At 36.8% G+C, this 19374-nt stretch overlaps 1 protein-coding gene across 2 annotated transcripts; it reads right to left on the bottom strand.

The window, feature by feature from the left end:
• Positions 1–729: 729 nt before the first annotated feature.
• On the bottom strand, positions 730–17568 carry LOC5567999 (serine/threonine-protein kinase 40). Of its 2 annotated transcripts, XM_021847837.1 has the most exons (5): positions 17460–17568; positions 16824–17315; positions 16595–16732; positions 4449–5002; positions 730–2019 (listed from the first exon to the last, which is right to left on the bottom strand). In XM_021847837.1, the coding sequence occupies exons 2-5, from the start codon at positions 17178–17180 to the stop codon at positions 846–848; spliced, it is 2223 nt and encodes a 740-aa protein (XP_021703529.1). In that variant the 5' UTR covers positions 17181–17315; positions 17460–17568; the 3' UTR covers positions 730–845. The 2 variants fall into 2 exon arrangements, with proteins under 2 accessions (XP_021703529.1, XP_001657826.1); XM_001657776.2 differs by having other exon boundaries at positions 16824–17529.
• Between the last annotated feature and the right edge of the window lie 1806 nt (positions 17569–19374).

Below are 19374 nucleotides of genomic sequence, written 5' to 3'. Positions count from 1 at the left end.
AAATTGTCATTCGTAACCTTAGATGGATTGAAACTGGGTGACGCTCTTTCTAACTTGCTGTTTAACATAGCGCTCGAAGGTACTATCATGAGAGCCGGGGTGCAAAGAAGCGGTACCATTATCACACGTTCTCATATGCTCCTTGGCTTTGCGGACGATATCTACATGATCGGGATTGACCGTCGGACAGCGGAAGAGGCGTTCGTGCCTTTCAAGAGGGAGACAGCGAGGATCGGGTTCACGATCAACACAACAAAAACGAAGTACATGATAGCTGATAGCTGCAGACGAAAACAAAACTCGCGTTATACAAGACACTGATCCTTCCGGTTGTCCTAAATAGCCATAAATCATGGACATTGAAGGAAGTACACCGGATAGCTTTTGGGATGTTTGAACGTAAAGTGCTGCGAACAATACTCGGCGGTAAACTAGAGAACGGCATCTGGCGACGTCGTATGAATCACCAGTTGTACCAAGTGTATAAAGAGGTGGATATTGTCAAGCGCATAAAACACGGCAGGCTGCGTTAAGCTGGTTACGTTGCCCGTATGCCGGAAGAACGACATGCAAAGACAATATTCAACAGAGAACCCGGACGAGGCCGCCCGACACGGTGGTTTATAACAATCTCGTTAGAGTCTCTGAAGGTTTCTCTGGTGCCTCTACCAGAATTTTCAGGCTGTTGGACATTTCGGATGTTCCAATTCGGAAAAAAAACACTGCTACGTAGTTCCAATTAGTTTATATTACATCTAAAGTACGAGCTATCACCCACATCATTCCCAACGTCAGTTCCTGTCGACCGAGTTCCAAATCAACAATCGCACCCTGGCGGCCAATCGTTAGGATCGGTGACTGTTGAGAAAGTAGTTGTTGTTCAGCCCTGCCACTTGCAGCAAGTACGTGATCAACAGCAGAACGTCGATGCTTTGCTCCTTGCGTATCACAATTTGACCGGCGCGCGATTCCAGCTGCACTCCGAAGCGTCGCAGCAGTTCTAGTACGTTGTTAACCCTGTTTCCGGACGAGGTGCCGAAGATTTCCCGAATTATCGAATGACTGCGGAAGTTGATCAGCAACCAAACGACGATTCGATTGGCCATTTCGTTGGTGACGATTCCCTGGAATTCGGGAGACTCGTCACGACTTGGCGGTGGCATCCGTCCCCTGGCGAACATGTCGTTCATGGCCGAGTACAAGCTTTGTATGGCGGGATTTTGGAATGCTGGCGGTGTAGTAATCGAGGCAGTTGATGCTGCTGAAGTTGGCAGCTGAATGGGAATCGAATGTCCGTTGGAGGTTTGCAAGTTGATCACGTGGCTCAAGGTTTGAGCGTCCACGTGCACGAATACCGATGAAGCCTGCTGCTGCTGTTGGGACGGCTGAGATGCACCCTGCTGGGGTTGCAATTGCGGCGACTGTTGATTGGCATTCTGCGTTTGCCCGGCAGTTACGAACGAATTCGCAGCACTGTTGGTTATCGGTGACAAGCGAACCTGAATGACTTCCCTTGTATTTGGAGATCGAATTGCAAACGCCTCATTCAGATTTGTTTCCACAGAAGGTCGACTTCTACCGGCGGAATTGGCGATGCGTAGACTGTTGTTCGAAAGCATTGCCACTCGATTCCCGAAGGGCGCGTAATGTCGGACACTCGACGAATGGTTCCTCATCGAGCCACTTCGGCTGACAAGTGATCGCGGCCGCAAAAAGCTTTCGTTCTCCCTTCGATGGAGACCAGATTCAAGAATTTGAGAGAAAGCCTCCCGCGACAACTCGTGACTGGGGTAGTTTGGTTTGGAATCGGCCGGTTTGCCGTTCGGGACCGTATCTGGTTGATCGAATTCTTCCATTTCGGGAACGATTTGGTCGATTTCGATGCGCGGTCCTCGGAGATTGCTGATAGCTCGTTCGACGTCCGTGCGTACTTCAGAGGCAGTGAAACGTTCTGTTGGATTCAGCGTAAGCATGGAGCGAATAAGCTGGATAGTTTGAGGACTGCAGGAACGAGAGTCTCTGTGGACGAAAAAGTTAAAATTTCAGTTGATTATTGCATTACACTGAGAAACAATTTTTTGTCTCAAAAACCGCTACTACATATTTTAGAATTGCTGAATCCATTGCCGTCTTCAAAATTATCATTGTACGTCTAGTTTTTGAGGTATTGGCTGTTTAAAATGCTATACTTGATTATTTTTGCTAACTTGCAAGTTTACCAGCTTGTCTTGTGATTTATTAAAACTTTATTCGTATCAAAGTTCATAATTCTTCCTATACTCAAAAGTTTTTTTTTTCCTCAAAAAAGCTTCTTGTCATATTAAAGATACGAAAATTCTGTATGCAGACCGTAGGCATGTTTAACAAATCAATTTCATTAAAAATTGAACGTGCAACTTAAACCAAACTACCGTGAAGGCCCCATACTCTGCGCACTTAAGGCTTTTCAAATTTCAAACAGCTGTAAATAATTGAAAACAAAAAACTATATTCTGAAATTTTGGAAGCAAATACTTATTGATCTTATGTATAAGGAAAAAATATAAAAGCTTTACTAAGTAATGATTTTTATTGCAATTTTTTAATTTTTCTCAAGGGTGTCCGTGTTCCTAACTCTGCGCACTGATTTTTGCAATGCTCCTTATTCTGCGCATTTAGGTTCCTAACTCTGCGCACTCGATAAAATCTTTATAACAGTTGAAGTGTTTTACTAATAGCATTACTAACATTTAAACTCCGAATTTCTCTTCATTTTCTTGCTTCATACGGCTTTACGTCCCCAGTGGAGCGTGGAATGTCTCTAACACAAGGTTACTAAGTGAAGTGAATTTTATCTATAATTCAGTTGAATGCCATTAAGTGCAACTCTCAAAACAATCGAAATCATCATATGATTTCCAAAACATGTAATTAACTTAGTTTTCTTAAACCTAAACCAACATACAAAAAGGGTACAAACTATGTCTTTTTTGCGTTCACCCTTGGCGTGTAAGGGAAAATAAGCTTTGACTGTTTATTTATTTTCACTAGCAAATATAAAACAAAAAATTTCTTTGGTTCGGTTCGGGTCCGGGTTTGGTATCAAATTATTGTCTCGATTCGGGTCGGATCCGGGCTTGAAGAAAATAAATAAGAACCTGGAGCTGATTTGTTATATGTGCAACCCGAACATTTTTACTAAATACGCAGAATAGTTTAAGCGTAAGGGTATATCCATTCTTAATGTAGTGTTCATCACTCAATCGAAAAGTATCGCCGCTCTGTATAAGCGTGACGTAATTAATGAACGATTCCTATGGCAGACCAATAACAGCACTTTATTGGCGTTTCTATGTTGCAAATGCGATTAAACCTCGATGTCCCATTACTCGATATTGACTCATGAAACTATACAAAAAATCAAAATTATTTTATAGCATGGTTAGGGAGCATTCAAAAATTACGTCCATCGTTCACGGGAAGGTGGAGTTTATAAAAATGTGACAATGCATGCATTAGGTACTGTAAAAATCGCGACAGGGGATTGAGGGGACGGAGTGTATAAATCCTTTAAATATGATGGAGGTCATTTTTAATCTTCCCTTACCATGATGGTCCCCTCTAAAAATTTTCCAAAGCATTTCTATTCCATATCTCGATGGTGTCGACAAGTCGATGGTTCCCTTCAATATCGACCTCTGGAGGGTTGATTGTATGTTGAAAATAACGTTTTATAACTGCTGCGCATAGTAAGGAACATAGTTGAAAAATGGTTCCTTACTATGCGCACTTAAGAAGAATAAGAAAATGGAGAGAAAATAAGTTGCACTTTATCAGTGTTGATTGCTCGATAAATAAACTAGAGCCTACGTACTAAAAATCGAAAATATATTCTCTTTAATTTGCTTCAAATGACTTAAGTGATGAGGTACTCCTTAGCATTTTTGCTAACGGGCAGTCAATTTGGAAGTTTTTCAATATTTTTAAAGCTATTTTATTTTTTATTAAAGTAACAAACGTAAATTTGTCAAGAAAATTCTTCGTGTGCTTTTTTATTACTATTGTAGCAATATATTAAAAATAAATTTTGAACAAAAATGTAAGTATTTTACCAGATTTTGGTGGATTTTGGTGGAAGTGCGCAGAGTTAGGAGCTGCGCAGAGTTAGGGGCCTTCACGGTACCTATATCCTACGTACATGTTTAAGTGTTGCATACTTGATGGATTATATACCTAACAACAATGTTTGATAAATCATAATTTAAATTTCATGTGAACATAAATAAACCAGTATTTTATACAACTTTGGTGGCCTGCATCTCAATGTTGTGACGTGCTGGATTATTTCTGAGAGGGGCATCTGATTCAGCAACCCAAATCTACGAGAGGCACATGTTTGAGACACGTAAAAATGTTGCTTTTGTTACGCTGTGCAGAACACAGAAAATCAAAAGTGATGCAATACTTACAGTGGAATGGTGTAATCCGCCTGTCTAATCTTCTTGAACAGAGCGGAAGGCGTGGTGTCCAGGAAAGGAAACTTCCCGAAAACGATTGTGAACAGGATCACTCCCAAAGCCCACACATCCGAGGGTTTGCCCTTGTATGGCTTCCCGGCTAAAACGTCGGGGGAAATGTACGCCGGGCTGCCCCGTTGATCGTACAAATTGTCATCTTCGCTGTTGAGATGTTTCGCAAGGAAAAAGTTCGTGATAACGACCTTGTTCGTGCGCCGATTGAGAACGATGTTGTTCAGCTTCAGATCCCGGTGGATGATGTTCCGTTGATGCAACTGCTCAACTACTTTCACGATCTCGTAGAAGACGGTGAGCGCTTCGATTTCAGAGAACTTGTACACTTGGACGTACTTCTGGAGATTGACATACGCCGAGGAACGCTGACAAAATTCATGAGCATGGACACAGTCCAGTACCAGGATCAGACGTCGCTTCACTCTTCCAGTGTAGATCCACTGGGCGCCTCCATCAGAGTTTTTTATCTGCTTCTCTTCCAAAGCGTAATCCTGAAAATGGGGAATGAGTGATGAGTAACACATTAGGTTTGATTTTTCCAGTATGCTTAAATGCTAACTAATGCGGTTAACGAGAATGATGCAATCGCACCATTGGATTAATGTAGGGCTAGTTCAAGGTCATTGCCTTCTGAGCTGTTCTCTGAATACTGAACCACGTACTTCCATTTGCGCTTCTGTGCATGCATGTTTTTCTTTTTTTTTTTTGGGATTTAAACTACCGTGAAGGCCCCTAACTCTGCGCAGCTCCTAACTCTGCGCACTTCCACCAAAATCCACCAAAATCTGGTAAAATACTTACATTTTTGTTCAAAATTTATTTTTAATATATTGCTACAATAGTAATAAAAAAGCACACGAAGAATTTTCTTGACAAATTTACGTTTGTTACTTTAATAAAAAATAAAATAGCTTTAAAAATATTGAAAAACTTCCAAATTGACTGCCCGTTAGCAAAAATGCTAAGGAGTACCTCATCACTTAAGTCATTTGAAGCAAATTAAAGAGAATATATTTTCGATTTTTAGTACGTAGGCTCTAGTTTATTTATCGAGCAATCAACACTGATAAAGTGCAACTTATTTTCTCTCCATTTTCTTATTCTTCTTAAGTGCGCATAGTAAGGAACCATTTTTCAACTATGTTCCTTACTATGCGCAGCAGTTATAAAACGTTATTTTCAACATACAATCAACCCTCCAGAGGTCGATATTGAAGGGAACCATCGACTTGTCGACACCATCGAGATATGGAATAGAAATGCTTTGGAAAATTTTTAGAGGGGACCATCATGGTAAGGGAAGATTAAAAATGACCTCCATCATATTTAAAGGATTTATACACTCCGTCCCCTCAATCCCCTGTCGCGATTTTTACAGTACCTAATGCATGCATTGTCACATTTTTATAAACTCCACCTTCCCGTGAACGATGGACGTAATTTTTGAATGCTCCCTAACCATGCTATAAAATAATTTTGATTTTTTGTATAGTTTCATGAGTCAATATCGAGTAATGGGACATCGAGGTTTAATCGCATTTGCAACATAGAAACGCCAATAAAGTGCTGTTATTGGTCTGCCATAGGAATCGTTCATTAATTACGTCACGCTTATACAGAGCGGCGATACTTTTCGATTGAGTGATGAACACTACATTAAGAATGGATATACCCTTACGCTTAAACTATTCTGCGTATTTAGTAAAAATGTTCGGGTTGCACATATAACAAATCAGCTCCAGGTTCTTATTTATTTTCTTCAAGCCCGGATCCGACCCGAATCGAGACAATAATTTGATACCAAACCCGGACCCGAACCGAACCAAAGAAATTTTTTGTTTTATATTTGCTAGTGAAAATAAATAAACAGTCAAAGCTTATTTTCCCTTACACGCCAAGGGTGAACGCAAAAAAGACATAGTTTGTACCCTTTTTGTATGTTGGTTTAGGTTTAAGAAAACTAAGTTAATTACATGTTTTGGAAATCATATGATGATTTCGATTGTTTTGAGAGTTGCACTTAATGGCATTCAACTGAATTATAGATAAAATTCACTTCACTTAGTAACCTTGTGTTAGAGACATTCCACGCTCCACTGGGGACGTAAAGCCGTATGAAGCAAGAAAATGAAGAGAAATTCGGAGTTTAAATGTTAGTAATGCTATTAGTAAAACACTTCAACTGTTATAAAGATTTTATCGAGTGCGCAGAGTTAGGAACCTAAATGCGCAGAATAAGGAGCATTGCAAAAATCAGTGCGCAGAGTTAGGAACACGGACACCCTTGAGAAAAATTAAAAAATTGCAATAAAAATCATTACTTAGTAAAGCTTTTATATTTTTTCCTTATACATAAGATCAATAAGTATTTGCTTCCAAAATTTCAGAATATAGTTTTTTGTTTTCAATTATTTACAGCTGTTTGAAATTTGAAAAGCCTTAAGTGCGCAGAGTATGGGGCCTTCACGGTATTTGAGAGATCTGGTATTCTTTCTGGCGTTACGTCCCAACTGAGACAGAGCCTAATTCTCTTATGAGTACTTACACAGTTTTTAACTGAGAGCTTTCAATGTCAATTGACCATTTTGCATGTGAATATCGTGTGGTAGGTACGAAGATACTCATTACGATAATTATGTTCAATCTGGCATTACAATGATCGGATGGATTTCAGCAAATTATAAAGTAATCTTTATTTTATGTAAGAATTACTGACTGACTGACATCCCAGATTCTCTGATTTCCTTTGGAATTATAGTAATTCTGGGATTCAGATAGGCATTCTAGATATGTTAAACAATTCTGGGATTCTGGAAGCCATTCTTGGATTCTTTTGGGAATATTGTAATTCAGGTATTTGATAGGGCTATTAATTATTCAACATGCTGTTTTTAATTCACAGAGGAAGCTCCAAATTTCACCGCTATTTCATCAAATTCCCAGTACTGGAATCTTGAAAATGTTAGGAACTTTATAATTCCACAATTGCTGTAATCTCAAGATTCCTTCATAGGATAGATTTCTAGCTAAAATTCCAAAATTCTCAGAAAAATCCTTGTTGTCAAATCGTTATAAAATTCACATGCACATAAAAAGATTGCTAGATTTATCGCAAATTTATACTTCAAATCGTGTAAAATTACATAATTTACATAAATTAGTAATAACATCATAGTGCGTAAAATTCTATGGCATTCCCAACAGCGTCGATAATTTATCTATGGGGGAACAGTTTGCCTAAATTTTCGAGTACGAAAACTGGAAAATGTATCAAAATTGCGATATATTTTAAATACCTTTAACCTTCCAGTCGTCGCGCGGTTGACCACCGTCAGAACCACTACGCTGCTGTTGTGATCTAAAAGCGAGGTTTTTCCACCAGTGTTGTACAAAATACAACAGCGCGACGACTGAAGTGTTAACTTAGTTGTTTCTTGACCAGTTGTGAAGATTGCAGCATCGATTTTTTTTTCTTTATTGAGGTGAATTTTAGCACAACTTCAGCATCCTTTGATCTGAAATTTTAGTACATGTCAATGTCAAAAAGAAAATACATTGCCAATGTTGTATAATATACTTATTATCAAGCAGAGCATTTTTATTATTACGCACCTAAGAATTTTCCACGAGACATATAAATCCCTAACCAAGACATCAGCTTCATATATCTTATGTCCCAGATGGCTCGATCAGAAAGAGGTGAAGACACGAAAGGGAGGAGCATCATCTTCTTCTTCTTTCTGGCGTTACGTCCCAACTGGGACAAAGCATGCTATTATTAACTGAGAGCTTTCTTTGCCGATTGACCATTTTTGCATGTGTATATCGTGTGGAAGGTACGAAGATAATCTATACCCTGAGAATCGAGAAAATTTCCTTTACGAAAAGATCCTTGACCAGCGGGATTCGAGCCCACGACCCTCAGCATGGTCTTGCTGAATAGCTGCGCGTTTACCGCTACTGCTATCTGGGACCCGGAGGAGCATCATCTGCTGCTCAAATCATAGGGGCAATGGGGGCAATATGAACATACGGGGCAATATGAGCCACCTCGGAATTGACCTCAAAAACAGTGTTATAATGTCTAGTGTCATTATGATCTGCAAGAGGATGCTTCGAATAGCCACCACACTTAAAACCGTAAAAATATTGGTTTTAAAACTCGAGATATTCACAAAAATGTACATATTTGTCCTTTGTCATGAAAAGCTTATAATTTTGTCAGTTTTCAATTAAGGCTGTAAGACAATTATATTTATTATTCTTGCAAATTTTACCAATCATCTGATACTTCTGGTAATATTGAACAATTCGAGAGCGAAATAAGATTTATTCAGGAAAAAAAATATTGGAAAACAGAATATTATTTAAAAAGTGAAGGAGCGGGGCAAAATGAGCCACCTAGATTCAAGCAAAACAAACAGAGTTTTAAACATAAAAATTAACTGCCGAAATATACTAGATTATTTTTTTACTGCATAGGTTTCTTAATGCACCATTACAAGTGTAACACTTTGCTAGAAAATAGTTTGAACCAAAAGTCGCAATTTAATACTAGAAATACGTGGTCTGTTTACTATGTGTTATGTATCTATCAAAAATAAGCCGCTAAAATTATTAATTCCAAGCAAAGCTAATAATTTTCCTTTCCAATAATGTGCTGGTTATCATAAGCTCTTCTCTATATTGTTTTAAATAAAAATCACACGATTGAATTCGGTGGCTCATACTGCCCCGTTAGGTGGCTCATAATGCTCCATATGGTTGGTGTACACGCAGAAAAACATGGTTTTCATAAACGTTCCTTAAATAATTTGCAAATTGATTTTAACAATTATTATCGTCATAACTTGGAAGATAACATGTTACAGTACAAGTTACTTGCATTTAAACGATAGTTTTTGCTGTTTTTCATAGCATTCCATGACGTTTTCCTTAGGTGGCCCATAATGCCCCGATCACCCCCACTACTTTCGACTGATTTTAATTTACACTAACGAGCTTGTAGTGATAAACGCAGCATCGGTGCAGTCAATAAACAATCCTGTTAGGCATCACTAACAGAAACCTCGTGAGGGGCTGCTCCGAGGACCTGTCGATCGAGCATCGGGTTTGTGAAATCGCTCAAGATTGAGTTACGTTTCCATATTTCGGCTTAAGCTCTGTGATCCACCACCTTCTGTTGTGCGTTAGCCACGCCACAAGGCAATCAGCTGGACTTGCTTTACGTTGGCTTTAAGCTCTTTTCAAATCTTCAGAAATTCTTTAACCACGGCAATCAACTGAAAACACGCTGAAGTGCTATTTATGTTTCACAGCATCCGAGTTAACAAAGCATTCTGCCCTTTTCAGGGCCACCAAATGTGCGTAAAAGAGTTATAAGTAATATTGTGCTCTGCAAGATAAATCCACGTAATGCGATTATCTGAAAATGTCGATATACCGTCGCAGTGATAATGAAAATCACCAAATGTTTCAGATTTAGCAAATTTGAAACATTTGCGTCCTTGAAGAACGAAAAAATCCAAGCCTACTTGAATTTTGACGTTGCGTTTGTATTGCGCGCATATCTTCTGCGCGTTACCACCGCCGCAATATTTCGACTTTATTTAGGGTAAATGATGGCTTCGGCACCCTGAGGGTGTTTTCGGCAGCACTCACTTATCGCCCTTGTTAAAATTTATCTACGGAACAAGAGTCACCTTCAATATACTCAATATATTCCTTGAACTATAATCTTCCATGTAAGCCTCATCTTTCACAAAAATATTATATAACATGGGTTTTATCATTGAATGAAATAAATGCTTACGAAATTATCGTCATTTGTGAGCTGCCGAATAAAACAACACAAGAACAGCTTAAGAAAAACTCACCACTTTGAAATGTCCAATTCTCCGCTCCAATACCAATTTGTCACAAAAGCTACGCACCGATCACTCATGCACTATTAAACTTTTGATTAGTCTATAAAGCACTCGAAAATACTTAATTTTTATGCTTCAAATCACAAATTAAAATTAATGCACTTTGCTTTCCTCGGCAATCACTATTTATTACGGGAATAGGTTGCCAGAAAACCATATTCAATTGCGGTGTGTTTTTTATTCACATTTCAAATTCATTGAAAAAATCGAACACAACTAATTAATTCATTGGAATTAGGCAACAAAGCATGCATTGGTAATAATTGAGCCTTTCAATACTTTTCTTATCTGAAGATTGTAGCGCATAAACTTCAATATACTGAGAAACATATAAAATATACGTCTTTCAATAGGTTAACTATTTTGGCAACACTCCCGTTGTTCTACAGGCAATCAGCGGATGATGTATTTGTGTCAAATCATAAGTGAATTGATTTGCAATGGGCCAATTTTGATTTTCTCATACACTCAGAAATAAAAAAAGTCACAGAATTACTAAAGTTTATGCATTAATGACTATTTTCTATCTGCCTCTCTTTCATTCTGCTGTGAATTTCTACACTAAATGTTATTTCACCTGGGTTGAAGCTTAGCGATAATTGACAAATAGGAATAAAATTCCCTGCAGAATGAAAGCGAGGCAGATAGAAAGTAGCCATAAATTACTATAATTTAGTCATTCTGTGACTAGCCGTGTTTCTGAGTGTACACTGAGAATAATATGAACGTGAAAAATGTAAAAAAAGCCTGTAGAATTTCCAATTTTGCGTTACCTTTAAGCGATTTTTTGCGCATAGACACTAGGGTGTGGCTTATTTTTCAAAAGTTCTCAAAACCAAAAATTCGTGTGCTCTTATGAATCCAAATCATATTAGAAGAGAAACCTCAAAGTTTGAGCCAAAAATATTAAGATTTAGGCAAGCGTCTTGAAGGTAAATTTTCAAGTTATAAAAAATGGCCTTCAGTGTAGTCACCATAATTTCGGTTATTTCTAACCGATTCTGAAACTTTTAGCATCATTATTTTCACAATTAAATTTATTAAAACTTTGTAAAACATGAAACTTGACTTAAATCGAAACAATTTTTGTTAATAGTAGTTTTCTCGAAATTTTTCTTCATTTTACTGAAAAATTCATATATGTTTGACCATACCTTCATAAATACTCAACTGATTTCAAATATTTGTATGTACATGTTTTTGAAGCAAAACATAGTTGTTACCATACTGTTCACATTTTTCTAAAAAAATTTCTAAAAAATTGTTTTGGCTTAGTTTCATAACAAAAACTACCCAAAAACATGATTTTTTAAAGAAAAAATCGAATCTCTTTGGATTATTTAAGTTTTTTTTGCCAAAAATTACATTTTTCCTATAAAACTTGTGTTTATAAAGCATTTTGTTTTAATTACAAGTTAAATAATGCATATATTTTTTAACATAAGCAAAAATATTATTGTTTCAAAATTATTCAAAAGTCCTTTTCAAAGGTTTAACAAATGTGGAAAACCAGTTTCAGCTTTAACAATATTGTTTAACTAACAAAAAAAACTGGCGTTTTTTGGTTAAAAAATCATGTTTTTGTGCAGTTTTTGTTGAATAACTTGGTCAAAACATTTTTTTAGTGAAATGTGGCGTATGAAAAGTTTGAAAACAATTAAGTAAGCTACTAAACCATGCAAACAGAATTGGAATCGGTTGAGTATTCATGAGGTTATGGTCAAACAAAGATATGTTTTTAGTAAAATGAGGAAACATTTGGAGAAAACTACTTTTTATTGAAACAATTTTTGATTTTACTCAAATTTGATATTCTACAGTTTCCAAAAAATAAAATTTTTAAGATAATGGTGCTGAAAGTTTCAAAATTGTTCAGAAATTACCGAAATTATGGTGACTTCACTGAAGGCCATTTTTTATAACTTGAAAATTTACCTTCAAGACGCTTGCGCTTCCTCTAAATCTTAATATTTTTGGCTCAAACTTTGAGGTTTCTCTTCTTATATGATTTGAATTCATAAGAGTACGAGAATTTTTGGTTTTGAGAGCTTTTGAAAATAAGCTGCACCTTAATAAACAGTAGTGTGAGTAGCGAAAAGGGGCATGCATGTAACCCATTCAAACGCAACTCTGAAATTCAAGTAATCCGATAATCGTGTTCCGTGGATTTTTCTTGCAGAGCACAATATTATGAGTCAATTAACCATGACGTCACGCTGCAACTTCTAGGTTGGATTCGCACTTGCTGTAAGTTTATAACCTTGACATGGCAATTTTTACAGCCGAAATGCTGCCATAGTTAGATTGAATACAAAAAATATTCGATGAAATAAATGAACACGAAATCAGGCAGCGTCCATTTATAACAAACGTTAACCCTCTAATACCCAACCCCGCCTTTAGACGGGGTACACTTTGGAATTTTGTGTATTTTTTCGTAGCTCGGAAATCAAAATGATTTTATTTTTGGCGAACACCTTGACTCATAACACGCATACAAGAAAAGTTTTTTATGACTTTTGAAACTTTTTTGTATTTTTGAAAATTGTTTGAAAAATTGCATTCTTATATAACCTACAAATGCCCGGGGTTCATTTAACGTATGATATAAAAAAATCGTACCTTTTATATTTTTCTACGATCAACCTATCACAAAAGAAGAGCTTGGTGGTATTCAAATAATTTCAAACCTGTTTTTTCGTTAATTACACGGAAAATAAAAATATTTCCAGAAAAATATTAAAAATTTAATATTTTTAAAATTGCCGTAAAAGTTTGAATTTTTATTATTGCCAAAAATCAGTGACTAGAAGAGGCTTCAAGAAAAAATGAAAAAGGGTAGGGATGTTCAAAAAAAAATTATAAAAATCAAAAACCGAAATCCATAGATTTGTGAATAAAAATAAATCATTGCCCAAAACGTGTTTAGAACGATTTTAGATAACTAAAAATGATATTTAGATCGAAAATAAAATTTTCGACCATTCCCCCCTCCGCAACGGTCTTTGCATGAAAAAAAATAATTTTGTGTTTGAGCCGCAACGTTTGAGCCTATTCCCCTCCCCTTAGAGCGTTACGTAATTTGTAGACGGCGCCTTAGTCTGCATAAAATTAGTGGCGTTGTGTATTCAATTTGACTCTCTGCTATTTTATTTATAACTGCAATTCTGTTCTCAGTGTAGTCTGTATTTTTCTGCATTGGCCCTTTCAACGAGTCGAACATAATGAGTGACGTTTAATTTCAGGATTTGTCAACAAATACGAAATGTTACCAATACATAAACTAGTTTTTGCGCAGTTTTGGATTGCCGAAGTGAACATTTTTGTTGCCGACAATAGTAATTGCATTGCCGATAAAAGAACAAGTGCCTCGTGACTTTGGTGAGGAAAAATAGAAGATTAATAGAATAAAATAGTGTTTTGTGTATACTAATTGATAAATAAAGAGTGCTCAAGTGTAGTTCCGGTGTCTCCTGCTAATTGTTGTGCTCTATTGTTGCGTAAAATTGCCCTCTTAAAAGTTCAGCTGCTTAGGCTGCCGACAATACGTAAGTTCCCCTATCACACGAGCAATGAATAATATTTCTCTCAATCCATCAGACCAAACAATGGCTGGATCTTTCATCACAATCCTCGAATAACTTCCTATATAATATTCTTTATTTAGTTTACGTCATCATGGTGAACAAGTATCAATCACTACTGTTCTTTCTAAGGCTACCATATTTTTCATAGGTTATTAATATAATTTCTAAATGATTCTACAACCTGATGTTGAATTTCCCATCCTTATAGATAAATATGACGGATGATAGATCAAATTGATATGCTTACTCAAAACGAACTCACTATCATCGAATAAAGATAATGGATATTTGGGGTATGATTAAACGAGCACATAGTTGCAAATCGATATAATATAATACGCATGAATATTTACGAAAGTTTTGGGCATTGAAAACAGTATGAAGTCAAAACGAGCAACAAGAACGACATCAAAATCAGTTACACAAACCATCGTGGTCCTAGGTCATCAGTTCGTACAACCCCATAAGGATGTACCGGCTTTAGGACATTTGGTCGAATGACATTTCGTCGAAAGTACATTTGGTCGAACGGACATTTGGTCGAATGGACATTTGGTCGAATGCCATTGGAACCTTTAGTCAAATGAAATTTTGTCTATTGGACATCGGATATTTTTTTTTTTGTAATATTTTGTAATAATTTTGTCCAACAAATATAGAAAAAAGCTGGATTTTTTCACTACTGCCTAAATAGGATTAATAATTCTTATCAATTATTTTATTTTTCAACCAATTTGAATACGGGACGTTTTATTTTACCAAATTTTGTAGAATCCTAAAATAAGTTATGTCATATGCTATAGAAATAGTTTTCCTATGTTTACCAAAATATTTAGCTACTATAAATGTTCTTTAAACTACAGTACCTACTTCAACGTTGGGAACATGAGGATATGTTAAATTTATTATTCTTCCAAAATATCATCATTCTAAAGAAAATGCCTGCAAAAGCTTTCATTGCTTAGCTATTGAAGTTTCAAGCTATATAGAATTTATTATTCTTTAAAAATGTCATCGTTCTTTAAAAAATGCTAATCTTTGTTGAATGACAGCTTTTAGTGTGATTGCTTGAAACATTTTTGAGTTTTAGGTCTTAAAGCGTGGTCTTAGGGCTTGAGAATTTGGAATGTGGAAACCAAACATGAAACATTTGGGTATAGAACTATTTGGTCACCTGTCATTGTCATTGTCTTACTCATGGTAAGTCAGTTTATTGTGACCTCATGGTCTATTACATTCCTTGAGGCGTGTCGATGGAATCGGTTGATAAATAATTCAATCAAAATCAGAGATGAGTCGACTGTGGTGACAGAAGTTGACTTCTGCCTTATAAGGTCTGCTCTTTGCGATTCATCCGAGTGACAGAATAAGCCTGAATGAAAAAAACGTCAGCAAGAAACGTCAACTACGCAAGAAGTAAATCGATGTTGTGGGAGAGTCTGATTAACTGGATCCCCGAAATATCGCTCGACGCATTAGAAGTTTCAGAAGTAAAACAAAGCTGACTTTTTGCGCTCTATCATGTAGTTCTAGCAGTACCATATAGGCACTCCCTATTTTCAATCACTGTAATAACAACAAAATGTGAATCTGTTCAATAATCTGAAAAATTCACATTCGACTAAATTCTCTACTAAATGTTCTTTCAACCAAATGTCGAACCCTTTTTCAATCAATTAAGTTATTTTCGACCAAATGTCCATTCGACCAAACGTCATTTGACCAAATGTCTTTCGACCAAATGTCATAGATTCGGGTGTACCCTCATAGTTTTTTTTTTCAGTTTGACATTATCAGATAGAACAACAAGACGCAATTTTTTACCACCGAAAATATCGAAAAAGGTTGCACTTCGCCAACTTGTTACGGTTAACAATTTTTCGCTCTATTATGCAATAATGGTTGAACAATCTCTGAACGCAACATTCATTCCGATCAAGATTTGTATAAACATATATCATTCATTTGCATAGAACGAGCTCGCCAATTACTAATCCATTGCCGACAGGGCAGTCCCAAATTACATTCAATTTTGTCCCCAATACATCTAACGTATATAAGCTAAATGAATAACGAATCGGCTTGTTCGCCTCACACGAGCAAGCAACAGAAACACTATTTATTTGGAAAATATTGATGTGTTGTAGGAAAAAAGTGAGTTTAAAACTCTCAAGTGACTGGCTTCAAAAAAGTAAATTGCTACTAGCCCTGTTTTTAGGAAAATTTTGGTTAAAATAGAGACTTTCGACAACAGTCATTGTAAACTTTGAGAGATTTGCATTAAAATAATGACGACGTCTCTAAAAAGATCTAAATAGAGGACTTGTTAGATGTTAGTTAGTTTTCATTACATTACGCAATTTTCTACAATGTGAAGTGTGACACGTTACCGCTAGCTAAAGCAGTTAACGAGAATGATGCAATAGCTTCATTGAATTAATATAGGGCTAGTTCAAGGTCATTCCCTTCTAAGCTGTTATCTATTGTGGATTAACATACTAAACAATTCAATGGTCGCTTTAAGATAGTTGTACAATCCTCCGCGATTTGAACATTTCTATCGACTTACACAAAACAGTCCATGATGATGGATAACTCCGTCCAAATCCGTAAGCAGGGAAAGTAGCGAATACTCCGTATGAAGCAGGGTTTTTCCTTGCTGTGTTTCCTTGTTTACTAGCTCGCTTTCTACGTCGTAGCTCAAGATCTGCAATTCAAGAAAGCAACATTATAAATACTTCCGCAAACTAGAATGCATTGAAGCGTAACGAAAGGCCCAGTGGTACACTTCTACCCACCTTCAACAGGTAGAACTCGTTGGTGTTGTCTTTCCTAGCCAGATACTGCGTTTGCGGTACCCCCGGGCTAGTCCCCAATTCGTGACCCAACACATACGGTCCAGCTGTACGAACCCGGGTCCGTTCCACCGGAGTTCCGTAGCGGGGCACTTTAGCGAGAATTTCTTTGTTGGGGCGTCGTGGCGAAGCGCCGCCATTACCACTCGAGCTGCTTCCATTTCCAATCGACGAAGACGAAGATCCATTGTCTTCCATGGCAGGCACTTCCTGGTCCGAGCGGCTCCGCTTCGTGATGAATCCACTGGCGGAGCCAAACTCGCCAAAATGACGCTTTCCCAGGGTCCTCCTGCGTTGCATTTCGTTTCTTGATATGCTACGGTCCCGTGTATTAAATTTCACAAAATCGCGTAAAGCCTTGCAGTAAAAATACGGATTTTCTACGTTTCTTGAAGCAGTCACACGAAATACACGTAATCCTTATGGCGATCAAAACTAAATAACAAGCAGAGAGAGAGTTGAGTGTACAGCTAACAGTGACGACGAGAAAAAGATAAGACGAATGGCTTCATCAGCTCACTGATTACGCGATTGTATGCGGGTAAAAAAGGTGTAACGTAATTAAATTTAGGTACGTACGTGCACTTCCTAGCCTAGACACTGAACAAGCACTATGGGATGGAACGACTGAGAAGCTACGAAAGGCAACCTCAGAGGGTGAAGCGACGAGAGAGAGAGAGAGGTTGGAAATTCAAACTGCGACTGATGTAAACAAAAGGCAATCAGTTAGAACACCCTCTAGTGCCATTTTAAAAGCGAAATTTGGATCACAAGAATTCCAACATTTCTCGCATAACTTCTGATCTCGCCCTAAAAGCCATTGGTAACAATGTGTGTACCCGCATAAACCAGAACCGTACTGGTACAATTTACGAAACTATCCATAACCACTAAAGACAATATCTAACCCGTTTCCTGTAACATCCAAAATAACAATAAACCGACACTACCGCAAACGATTTTTACAGTTCGGTAAATGGTAAATGGGCAAATAACAATGTGGGGAATAGGCGGTTAAGTTATGTAACCATTCAAAAACGACGATTTTCTCGAACAAAATTTGTCGTGGATGGTTTGCCAAAGGGTGGATAAACCATCCATTTTTTGCCAAATCTAATGTTGGGCAAACAGTTGAGAAATTGTTAAACCATATTTATTTATTGAAATCAATTACTGTATTTGTAATTGTTGGCTTATGATACTTTATGGTATTTTAAACGTATGCTGAACCGTTCTATTACATTTATACCATTTAAAAAAGAACGGGGATATTTCTTAGAAGAGGTAATGAAACAAGTAAATAAGTGTGGACAAACTTAGTTTTAATTAAAACCTATGGAATCACGATTGATCACGAATAACTTGTTATCACTTTATAATCAATTTTTTTGTTTGAAATTAGTTCAGCCCACACGCACTACTTGTTTCATTATTCGCTATTGAAAATGATCAACTAGAATTGTAGAACTAAAACTATTATTATTCATAATTTAATCACTAGCATTTAAATGTAGGAGCTCGGGACACTGGTTTGATAAATTGCAATCCAAGCTGCGCGGCATCATCATCATTCCGTCTCGGTTCTTCCGCTTATCACCGTTCCGACCGAAGCAAAAACGGCAGCTGTTTTCTGGAGAGAAACAAACAGATGCACATTACATGATTCATGGGATCAGATTACTTACCAGCACTTCTGGATCCGGTTCTAATAACATAGTATGTTTTTCATTTCAATGAAAAAAACGACTATAAACTAGCAGGAGCAGAAATAACAAACTCGCGACGTTTTTTTATTTTTCTATTTTTCAGCCAGCGTGAAAACAAACACGCATGGAAAATTGAACAGAGTGGAGTGAATGATAAAAATTTTACACAGTAGTTATTTTTATGTTTTTTTTTAAAGGATTTTACATTTAAAAAAAAAAAAAATAGCAGCGCTTGTTTTAGTATTGCTATCAAGGGTGAGGAGAAATTTAATTTTTTTTCTTCAAAATATGGAACTTCTATAAAATATACTGTGAATTTTATCACGCTGTAAATTTTCTAGCGTGTAGCGCTTCAACTGTTTGCCAAACTGTTGCTTAAAAGTAGTTTATAGTTAAATATTCATGTGTTTGTGGTGCACAAAAAGAAACAAAAACCATTCCCCAGAAGGTAGATTTATGTTGTTACTGTTTCTCACGACTTTCAACTTCATATCATTCAACAATATAAGAACAAAATACTAAATTGTAACAATTTGCAATGGCTTTGATAAAATGTTATTTATTGTTTAGAGTTTGAGGTGTCAAAATGTTCGACATAAATGCAACAGTTTGTGATATTTTAACCGTATCAATTACATGCAGCTTATTGTTTGGAAACTAAGGCAAATTGTATTTTTCTATGCGGGTAGCTCGTTGTTTCTGAGCATTTGAAAGGATTTTCATGTTATTTAACAACGCTATGGGAAAGAAAGATTAGCTACCTGCCCGTGATGTAGGTTTGGATGTTT

This window comes from Aedes aegypti, chromosome 2 (genome assembly GCF_002204515.2).
Source record: "Aedes aegypti strain LVP_AGWG chromosome 2, AaegL5.0 Primary Assembly, whole genome shotgun sequence".
In the NCBI taxonomy this organism is placed as follows: domain Eukaryota; kingdom Metazoa; phylum Arthropoda; class Insecta; order Diptera; family Culicidae; genus Aedes; species Aedes aegypti.
The sequence above is the reverse complement of the archived record's forward strand: the minus strand, read 5'-3'. Positions and strand labels throughout refer to the sequence as shown.